The 11,802-nt window shown below is 31.5% G+C and overlaps 1 protein-coding gene across 1 annotated transcript; it reads left to right on the top strand.

Moving 5' to 3' along the window:
* Positions 1 to 9,818: 9,818 nt before the first annotated feature.
* On the top strand, positions 9,819 to 10,952 carry LOC113375885 (piggyBac transposable element-derived protein 1-like). Its single transcript, XM_026615833.1, has one exon. It carries the CDS (start codon positions 9,819 to 9,821, stop codon positions 10,950 to 10,952), a length of 1,134 nt encoding a protein of 377 aa, XP_026471618.1.
* Positions 10,953 to 11,802: the final 850 nt, after the last annotated feature.

Here is an 11,802-nt window from a genome sequence, read left to right as displayed (position 1 = left end):
TTTTTACTGTGCTCCAATTTACTTGATATTTTAGAAATAGGCTAATCTTTATCTTAAGTTCAATGTTTTTAACAATTTGCACTCCGTCACCATCCACAGCATTAATTGGATTATTACTCTTTTAATTCTGATTTCATCAGAACTTGTAATGCACTATTTTAAATGTGATTAAATGAGCTACAACTTTCTCTATCATTAATTTTACCGTAACTTTTCTTATTGTGAAACGGAGAAGGGTTAAAGGGCTCGAAAGACCTCTGGTTGGACAGCCGCCCACTCCTTAATTAATCATACATCTATCAATATTTGTGTAACGGAAAAATAATAAACTACAACAATTAGTCAGAAAAATACCTCGAATTTTTATATATATATACATTTATACGTATTCTTTCAGAGGTATTATGATGAGAAATTGGTTGTTTTTTTTAAATGTTTTTTTTTTCATGAAATCATGAGTTTTTTGAGAATCATTTGTACTAAAGTTGTGGTATTTTCTAGAATCCATCAAGATCTCTTTAACCAAGTTAATTCTAGATGGAATACGATTATTTTTAATTTTGGTGGATATGGCACTCAAACTATTTGATTTAAATGAAAAAAAAAACATTGTATGCGTCCTTTATCTGCATGATAGCTCACTCATTTTACACGCAGAAGTACTCATTTTAAAGCTTATTTTGAGCACTATAAAAACCCATTTTCATATCTAACCTAATAATGTTCCTAAAACACTATAAAATAGCGATTTATTAAGATTTTAATTGATATAATTCTGTTCATTGCATGATTTTCGTTAAAATGTATATTTTTGAAGATATTAGCAAAAAATGATGAAAAACGCAAAAAAGAAACAAATATTCAGTAGCCAGTAACTTGAAAAGTATTTGCTTTTTTGAAAAACATTATTAAATATTTTTCTCTTATAATTAGTTCTTTTATCGATACCCAACGTTATATGTCATCCACCCGAAAAGTGGTAAAGGAGTCTAAATTGTTTTACTTCTGAAGAGTAAGTTGAACCTAGTTCCAAAATTCCAAACGAATTGGAAAACAGTAAAAAAAGTTCAGACCGAAAGAGCTCCATTGAGTAAATATTCCGTACCCAATGACAAACATATGAATTTTTGACACAATGAAACTTCTAAATAATTTTTTTTGTATTGTGACTTAGTATAGTAAGGCAAATTGAATATTTTTGAGCGCAATCACTTATGGCTCGTCTCCTTTGCACGAATTCGTACGGCGAATCTGCTCGCAAAGTGCGCAAACAAAATTATTGCAAGCAAAAGCAAACCACGCGTACGTTGAGAACACGATTCGCCGTGCGCGTCAGACGCATGCGCAGACTGTCAGACGCATGTTATATTATTTGCATCTTATATTAATTTAATTTTTGGCACATCTCAGCTGCTTTTTGGCATTAATAATGTAGACATTACATTTTCCTTATTCATAATCATGAATTTATTATATTTTAATATTGCCTTAGCCTATAAGTGAATAGAAATGTTTGGCAAATGACAGTCTTCAATTGTTTTTAATGTCAAACTAAGCTTCAAATATTTTCAAGGTCAAACAATGATAAGCGGTTTTTTGTATTTTTTTCCATTTATTTCTACAATCTAACTATATTTCTATGAATCAAAACATTCTAGAAGATTCATAAAAATCCGAATTATAGTTTAGGAGGATTAATGAAACTTACATTGTTACAGAAGAATTTTATATATAAGATATATATATATATATATATATATAATATATAAATTAATAATAAACTAGTGGGGCGCATGGCATCGTGCCATAAGGCAAATTGCTGGAACTTCCTGCACCATAAACATTCGAGGAATAAAAATAATTAATGATTGTTTTGAATAATTTCTAATAGATTATTTATTACATACTGTAAACTTATAAGCTTAAAAGCTTTTTAAATTGGGCGACGAGTGTATTTTATAAACTATTTATGTGAACGTTTTCAAGAGTCCATTTTTTTAATTTGTTTTTTGATAATTTAGAAATTTGTCTAAAGTTTTTTTAGAAGTTTAAAATTTTTGGGAATTTAAAAAAACGTATTTTCTAAATTTGGGAATTTTGAAAATATTCGATTTTTTTTTTAATTCTCGAAATATTCTCAAATTTTTGTAAAAAATCTTTTATTTAATTTTTCAAAATTTAGTTTTTTTTGAAAATGATGAAAATTAACTAAAAGTTAAATTTTTTGAAACTTCGATTTTTTTTGGAAAATTTTGATTTTTTTTTTAATTTTCTAAATTACTAAATTTTCTGTAAATGCATTTTTTGCACACCGTCTACTCAAGTAAAATGTTTTTTGAATTAATCTAATCGGATGATCCTCAAAAACTGTATAACAGTTTTCACAGCCTTCGCGCTCCATACCTCTGAAACGGCAAAATTGCCCTTTGCAAAAACGCCTCGCGATTGAGTACGATCCGAATGATTTTATAATCATCAAATCAGTTATTCTATACTGTCGAAAATGTCGAGGACATTAGTTTAAACCCATTTATATCGTTCACAATATCTTCAATATATCTACCCAAACTTGAAAATTAAAAATCTTGGTACGGAACTCAAAAAAAAATCCACAAAATGTGTACACAATTTTAAAATCTCGATGAAATATCAGATAATTTTATGTACATATGTCAAATAAACATTTTTGACCGCCAAATGGCATTTTTAAACTTATTTTGATTGAAAGTTTATAACCGCTGGACCTGCCTTCCCAAAAATTGAATCAATTCTTCATCTTTTCAATACAAGTAAAATGTTTTTTGAAATATTTAATTCGGGTGCTTCGTTCTCTTAAAAAATGAGTTATCATTTTTGGCACTTTTTGCCTCGTATCTTCGAAACGGCTAGACCTGCCTTCGCCAAAAAATAATCAGGACGTCTCCTCATCAATACGAATCGAATGTTTTTGGAATTATTCAAATCGGTTGATCAGTGTTCCCGAAATCGTCGACAAATATTTGTATCCGCACACACACATACATCAATTTTTTCTAAGGTATGCCAAAATTCAAAATATTCAGAAACCTTTGAAACGTAAAGATTTATAAAAAAAATTATTTTTGATTTTTTTGCGATTACTATAACTTGCCCTACGGAAAGTTAATAGTAGTAATAATAATAAATGGTTGTCTGCCCAAAGGCAGGTCGATGGTGTGAGAATCACCACAAATAAATGATTCTCTTGGTCTTGCTCTTCGTCGTCTATCATCTCCATTACCACTATTTCTCTCCCCCCTTTTTTTAAACATTTTTTCATGTATTTTTTTTTCCAAAATTTTTCTTCTATGCTTCCTGATTCTGCGCTTCGGCTTTCAATTCCTGTGTTTCTCTTCTCGCGTAAGTTGTCAATCATCTGCACTCTTCTTCCCATCCCTTTTTTTTTTTCTATTTTCTATTTCTTTACCTTTGACGACGTTGTGTAGTAGGCGCTCTTTTTGTAGAATGGGTCCGATCCAGATTTCCTTTCTTTTCAGGATTGTGCTCAGTAGAGTCTTTTATTTGCCCACTCTTCTCAGATGTCACTTCTTCATGTGTTATCCTGTCTGTCATTTTTATCTTCTCCATTCACCTCCTGCACCATATTTCAAAACTCTCCAGGTAGTTCTTGTCGGCCTTTTTTAGAGTCCATGTCTCTGATCTTTACAGAGCTTTACTCCAGACATAGCACTCTATTATCACTTCTGCAATTCGAGATATGTATATATATATATATATATATATATATATATATATATATATATATATACGGAATGATTCGGTTTGAGTCGTATGAAGTCGATTGAAGTCATATCGCTCGAACCGCTTGAAGTCGGGTGATATAGTTAGTTGATGAATGCGGTTAAAGCATATAAAGTCGATTGAAGTCGGGTGATACATTTAAGCGTATTAAAGTCGGGTGGCTCGCATGATTTAATTCATGATTTATTTCATATATTTATATTATTTATTATTATCATTTTTTATATTATTATAATATTGAATTAAATTAAAACATTTTTTTATATTTATGAAAAATTTGTGTTCATACATATTTTATCACAGTAAATATTTCGCGGCTTGATACGAGTTAATTCGAATCAAGTAAAATCTGATTCGAATCAAGTCGTTAAGGGCTTGATTCAAATGATTAGAATCACTTGATTCGACTTGGCACATCACTATGTGCAATATGTGTGTTATCTGCAGACATAATTATGTCTTATTAATAAAGAAAGGATTTATTTTTTTTTTCAAATATATATATATATATATATATATATATAAACTTTAAGTAAATGTGTTTTAGATTTTAAAGGTTATCAGAATAAACCACTCAAAATTATGAAACGAGTTTCGGAAATCTTTCAATATAATTCTGTTTTGAAACACTTACTAAACACTAGAAAGACAGTGAATTATATTTAACTTCTAATTATGTAAGTAAAGGCAAATTCACATTAATGAAATTAACTTTCAGCACTCAGTTTAGATGCGATCCTTTACTGATAATATAGTAAAATCAACAATCGACCCATGATTCCAAATATTATTTTATATGCTTTAGTGATGCACAATTGTTTGGTAATTTATTATTGTAAATTAGTTTGAAGATATGTTCCAACCGCATTCAAAATTAAATCATTTTTAATAATTTTCAGAATATACTTTTTGATAGTAATTTATGTTTACAAATTTTACCTTGTTGGTTATATTCGTTGAACTAACGATTTTAATTATAAAGGATCACTTTTACTAAATAAATACATCTATGATTTATTCCAATCAGGTCTTTTTCTGATTCGAATCATTCGAATCGGAAATTTCTCGAGTCAGCACATCACTAATTGCACACTTATTCGTTTGTAATAGTTTAATGCTAACATAATTGTGTAATATTGTTATAATAAATGGTTGTCCGCTCAAAGGCAGAAGTTTAATGTTTATATTACATAGTGTAGTGCTTTACCATATCCTTAAATGATCAAATTTTCTATATGTAAGACTAGGATTAGCACGTTGTAAGTACTTTTCTTACTCTATAGTTTTTCAATCTCAATTATTTAGTTTTTAAATTTTATTTTTAACTTCCCGTAGGGCAAGTTATAGTAATCGCAAAAAAATCGAAAATGAAAATTTTTATATATATCTTTACGTTTCAAAGGTTTCTGAATATTTTGGCATACTTTAGGAAAAATGGATGCATGTGTGTGTGTGTGTGTATGTGTGTCATTCTTTTACAAACCGAACACCAATTAACCTTGACATTTTAGAATTGTCTGAAAATTTGTTTACAGATACTAGTCATAAAATCATTTGACACGTATTTCAGGATTTTGCTTTAAAAATTTTTTTAAAGAAAATATTTACGATTGAAATTTGAATAATTTGCTCAATTTTGATGGTCTTCCTCTGCATTAATCTTAATATTTCCAGTTGTGGTGAACAGATCAGTATGATTTTTTTATTGTACTCATTTTGAATTCAACTTTCAGTTAATTGAAAAAAAAATGTTTTTGCAATTTTTTAACAATAAAAGCAGTCTATTGTTAACATAGGATTCACATACCCTTTCCCCAACTCGAATCGATTGAAATAAACAACATAATTTTTCTTTTACTCTCTACTACAAAATCACTTTATATAATATTGGGGGCGCAGTTAGATCCAAAGATATTAAATATTTTTGAACGCTAGCCGCGCTATCCACTCTGCATTCGTTAGGGAACTCATGCTGACCGCCAAATGGCATTTTTTTTTTTTACTTTTTTACCGAATCTCCGAAAACGGTAAACCTGCCTTCATAAAGATTTGATCAGTCCTTTATCCTGTTAATACAAGTAAAATGTATTTTGGATTCAAATCGGACGTTCCGTTCTCTTAAAAACTGAGTTATCGTTTTTGGCACTTTTTGCCCCATATCTTTGGAACGATTAGACCTGCCTTCGCTAAAAACTAATCAGCACGTTTCCTTATTAATACAAATCGAATGTTTTTTTAATTATTCAAATCGCTTCATCCGTGTTTTCGAAATCGTCGACGAAAATTTGTATCTGCACACACACACATACACGCACACACACACATACATCCATTTTTTCTAAGGTATGCCAAAATATTCAGAAGGTTTTGAAACGTAAAGATATATAAAATTTTTCATTTTCGATTTTTTTGCGATTACTATAACTTGCCCTACGGAAGTTAAAAACTCAGTAAAAGAATTGGTCTACATTTTTGTGCGTACATACAAGTACTTTTAATGCATAAAAGTAGTATACTGGTACCTGTACACAGTATTTTTTTAAAAATCGAAACAATATCATCATAGACCTCTCTCCTTCCGAAGACCTTTACGACCTCCGTCGCTGTTTGTTTCATGCTCCGTTGTAATTAATGAGGAATGACTGATTCTTGTTTCATTACTACAACTTTACACTTTGTTTCATCGGAATTTGCATGTGTGCAAAGATAAACTATGATCTCGCACACATGCAAAGCCACGGCCGGCAATTTCAAATACTTTGCGTCGAGAAATGATGTCACACTGTAACTCAATTTAACAACCCGGAAACTAGATGACTTACTTCTAATAAAACTCAAATATTGCAGTGAATTCTGCATAGAAGTGCGATAAAACCATTAACCGACTGTGCTATTTATAGTTGATACCTCATTCGTGATTATATTTACCTGTTATGTTTCTTGTTGATTTTAGAACGTCGATGTAAATAAATATTAAGTAAATTTGAGAAAAATAATATGGTCTATAAATAATATTTGTTAATTGCATAATATTATATTAAGCTCGCTTCGATCTCAAACACCGTCAGGCAGCATAATAAAAAAAATTCTCCTTGAGGTTATAAATCTCAAATATAATTTCAAGTGAAAATCGTGGCATCGCCTTTTTTGAGCATAGTTGCAACATACTTTTATTACTATTAGATATATATCTGATACACCTAGCATAAAGAGCCAAAAATGGCAATTCAGTTTTCATGAAAACGACGAAGCATCCGATTAGAATGACTTAAAAAAACATTTTATTTGTATCGACGGACTGAAAAATTGATTAAATTTTTTCGAAGGCAGTCCGGCGATTATTAAAATTGATCATTATAAATTATTCATTCATACGCAACTAGAATTATTTGCAAGCATATGGACTGGTAGGCAGGTAGACAGACAGATAGACGCGTGAACGGGTAGACATGTAGACAAATAGACAGGTAAGCAAGGAAACATGTACATTTTTGTAGCTCTGCAGATAGGCAAACAAGTAGACAGATAAAAAAAATACACACATTAAACAAATATGCAGGTGGAAGAATACGCAAGTGACTGGTAGAAAAGTAAAAAGACAAGTAGACAAATGCAAAAATAGAGAGACAGACAGATAGACAAATAGACAGATATGCATGTATTGGGGTGTTGGAAAGTAACTTCGTTTTTTATACACATTTTTGAACGTAATTTTCGTACAATAAACAATTACTTTAATAAATTATGTATTGGCAGTTTTGTTCAAACATTTTTTGTCGTATTTCTGGTATTAGCATAATTCCGAGATCATAAATGTTTTGGTCGTTATTAGCAAAAAAACTGATCAAAGAGCTTTTTGACAGGCTGATTTGAGGTAAGTAAAGATTTAACCGTCTAAAAAAATTTTTAGTGGCCGGAACAAATAATGGTCAGATGAAGGCAGGTCTGGAGAATATTATGATGATCATGTCATTGGGTCCTATTCAAGCTTCTAACGCTTTTGGCGATGGACCAAACATATGTGAAGTCTTGCGTCGTCTTGATGCATGACTATACCTTGTGGTGGATTAATTCTGACTGCTTCTATTAAAGTATATCATTTAGTTTATCCAGCTGATGGCATAAGGCATCCGAATTAACCCTTATGTTATCCTGAAAAAGTTGAAAAATGAACAACTTCTTTAAAATCTACCAAACATGCTGCATCACTTTTTCTGGCAAATTTCAGGTTTGCACCTGTTTTGAGCAGGTTCTTTTTTTTTGTTTCATGGCCAAATGTGTGTATTGTATTCCTCACATCCCATTTGAAATTCCTAGTGACAATTCGCTTCAAAACCTGATAATTTTCAAGACTATTCAAAGGCGAATCGCGGACGCCAGTGCGACGACACACGTTTCTTTCTATGAGAACTATACATTGAGTTTCGGGGAAAATCCCAGACCTTTTGTGTGGTCATGAACTATTAAATTTGATAAATTTCAACTTTTTTAATTTTTACTCAATGGGATCACATGTATTATTATTCGTCGGTTTGCACCAAGTAATGCTTTCTCGCGTCTTTATTAGCTTCAACAGTACTTCTTGGACTTGATGCATCTTGCATATCAAAATACCAGGAATAAAATTTAACAAACCAATTTTGACGCTGTCGTACTATCAACACTTCATTTCGTTACACATCGATCAATTTCATTTTGACTAAAACAGTTTTTTACCTTTTCTATAGTAAAATATGTCGAAAATGCTGCTTAATTCTTTCCGTATTAAAAGTGGCACAATTCAAAAACTACTGCATGTAATAGATTAGAATTTTTTACACACAAACCTTAAAATATAAGTTTTCAAATCATATAATAATTAAAGGGCTTAAGTGTGATCTTAGGTTCAAAAAAATATAGTTAAATTCTGGTGGTAAAAGGTGGTAAGGTTTCTGAACAACCTTATAGAATGGTGTACGAGTAGACCAGGTAGACAGATAAACCGTTATACATGTAGAAAAGTAGATTCAAAAACAGGTGGACAGATAGCAGGTACCTATACATCAAATTATGGTTGATTAAATAGAATATTTACATATATCGAAAAGTTCATTAAACTTGACTCGAGGTAAAATGTCACTTACTTACAACTAATTTACCCTTTTTCATCTTGTTTATAGTTGCGTAATGCGTATACTATTGGTAATGACACAGAATTACGGTATGTTTTATTGAATTTTTAACTCATATAACAGAGTTTGAAATAACTATACCCATTGGTAATAAATTATACGAGCTTTTTTCTACTTATTTTCTTTATTCTAATATACCTAGCATATCTTAGCAAGGAAAAAATAATTGTTTCTATGCTTTCATCTATGATAAATCATGATACATAAATATCACAATATTTTATAGAAATACGGGTGAAACCTGTATTACACGGTATCTCCATATAACACCCCAATATTTAAAAAAATTTAGCGTTATAGGCGGACTACCTGTATATTTATAGAACAAATACATGAAACTAAAGTTATTAAATTAACCCTCTAACCCGGAAGATTACTTTGAAGTAATCTTCATGTTTTGCTTTTTTTATAACCGTGTGACAACATAATCACATGCAAATAAGCATGAACTTGTCCCTCGTACTTTATTTGACATTTCTTCTTCAGACACCAACATCATTTGAAGTATAGTTTGGCTTCTATAGTCATAATAGTGTGAGCTTTCGAGAAGGAAGCATCAAATTTAGTGAAAAAAAAAATTGTGTTTTTTGTGCCACATATTTCTTGAACCAATCATTATTTCGACATCGGAATTTTTTTATTTTGTTGGTAAGTAATCCCCCTTTCAATTATTATATATTTTATTGTGAAAAATTTTTTTTTTCGGTATTTTGAAGGAAAAAACAGAGGTTACTTTAAAGTAATCTTGCCGGATTCAGTGATTTTTTTCCCCCAACGCGTTTTTACCGTTTATCGCACCTTTTCTTGTTTATTTCTCTTTTGTTACATGAAAAACGTGTTGGGGTCGATTTTTTTTAATGCAATAAGATGGTGCACCATTTGCGGCAGTATATGCCCAATAAGCCACACAAATGGGGCATGAAATTATTCGTTCTATGTGACTCATCTGGATTTGCTTATCGGTTCGAAGTTTACAATGGCGCTGGAGGCAACAAACTTGTAGATGGCCATCCAAATCTTGGTGCTTCGGCGAATGTTGTCATGCGATTGTCTCAAACCATCCTGGATATGGCAAATCACATTGTATACTTCGACAACTTTTATACAAGTTTGCCTCTGTTGGTGTATTTGCGCGCTCGTGGAATTTTCAGTCTTGGTACGATACGAGTGAACAGAGTGCCTGGTTGTAAGCTGAGTTTGGAAACAGCCATCAAAGATAAACCAAGAGGATATTCTGAGGAATATGTGGCATCCTCATATGGCGTTGATCTGACTACTGTATTGTGGAAAGACAACAAAGTCGTTCATTTGGCATCGACGTATGTTGGTGTGAAACCATTTCAAACCAGTTTGACAAATCCAACCAAACAACCACGAAAAGCCAGCCGATTTGTTCGCAAGCAAGGCCGCATTGACATCGATTGCCCCGAAATCATTAGCGAATATAACAAACATATGGGCGGCGTGGACTTGATGGATGGCTTGATGGGCCGCTATCATATTCGCGCAAAAACTCGTGATGCAGCAACTCGTTTGTTGTACCATTTTATTGACATGGCTGCCACCAACGCATACATACTCTATCGCCGAATACACCGAGAGAAAGTTCACGATTCGCCTGATGAGAATGACCCCAGCGAAAAATTGTTGACATTGCCACAATTTCGTAAAAATATTGCTGCTGGCCTTGTGAACTACAACTTCAAGCGCCAAGCTGGTCGTCCATCATCCAGACTTGCTTCAAGCGATTCTCGGCCATCAACTCCAGAGGTGATTCCAGGTTCTTTTCCTGTTGGAAGACGTGCGGTGCATCCAGTGGACGACACTCGTTTTGATTGTATGGATCATTGGCCACAATGGACAGAAAAACGTGTTACGAGCAAACGCTGTGCCCAAAACAAAACAAAGGCGCTAACTATGTGCATTTGCTCCAAATGTAATATAGCTTTATGTTGCTTTAAGGGTAAAAATTGTTTCGTAGAATATCATAACAAAAAATAATTAATTTCCACTACATTCCATTGTTCTTTCATTCAATACCATACAGAATAAAAATATCTACCTGTATCAAATTTTTCACTAAACCCGTCAAGATTACTTTGAAGTAATCTTCACCTTTTTGTACCTGGTAGCTAAACGGTAAGTCAAAATGAAAATCTAATGATGCAGAAGTGTTTGTTATGGTCAAATTAGTCTAGAAAAAATTGTTCTGACTTTTTTTACTGGCTCTATCAAAAACTCGGGTTAGAGGGTTAATAATAGTTTCAAAGACTCGAATAAAATGTTACCGATGTTACTTTCAATGGAGTAGCTTTTTAATACTATATTGACTAAATTATAATATTTGTGAATATATATACTACAACAGATACAAATAAACAATATATATAATATTGAATCATTTTTTTTAGTTTTTCAAAGAACAATGCCGCCATATAAATACACACCAAAAACTTTAGAAGACTTCAAAAGTAATTTATGATGGAACGTATTAATCTGCTGATTAATAATTTTGAATACTTAAAATTACACATTAGGGAGATATTAGTTGTTCAGCAAAATACTGATTAATTCTATAACTGAAATTCTACAAATCTGTAGAATTATGTTCTATAATAACCTTACAAGTCTAATCAATAGATTAGAACAATTATATATCACATTCTTACTTTTTCTAAAAATCAACTAAAGTTAAACATTCATTAATATCCTACAATATGGTGTATTATATATTTTGCATACCTGAAAGGTATGACCTTGATATGTAAGGTACTCCAAAAATTTTAATTTTGTTTTTTTTTTGTGGTTACTATAACTCACCCTAAGGGAAACTTATTTACAAAAAATCTTT

The sequence above is a fragment of the Ctenocephalides felis genome, unplaced genomic scaffold, assembly GCF_003426905.1.
Source record: "Ctenocephalides felis isolate EL2017-DRISC unplaced genomic scaffold, ASM342690v1 CF-g0.4_SCAFFOLD_01886, whole genome shotgun sequence".
Taxonomy (NCBI): domain Eukaryota; kingdom Metazoa; phylum Arthropoda; class Insecta; order Siphonaptera; family Pulicidae; genus Ctenocephalides; species Ctenocephalides felis.
The sequence above is the reverse complement of the archived record's forward strand: the minus strand, read 5'-3'. Positions and strand labels throughout refer to the sequence as shown.

What these genes read in the sequence shown, in the direction of transcription:
- LOC113375885 (XM_026615833.1), top strand. Translation starts at nt 9,819, where the DNA reads ATGGTGCACCATTTGCGGCAGTATATGCCCAATAAGCCACACAAATGG.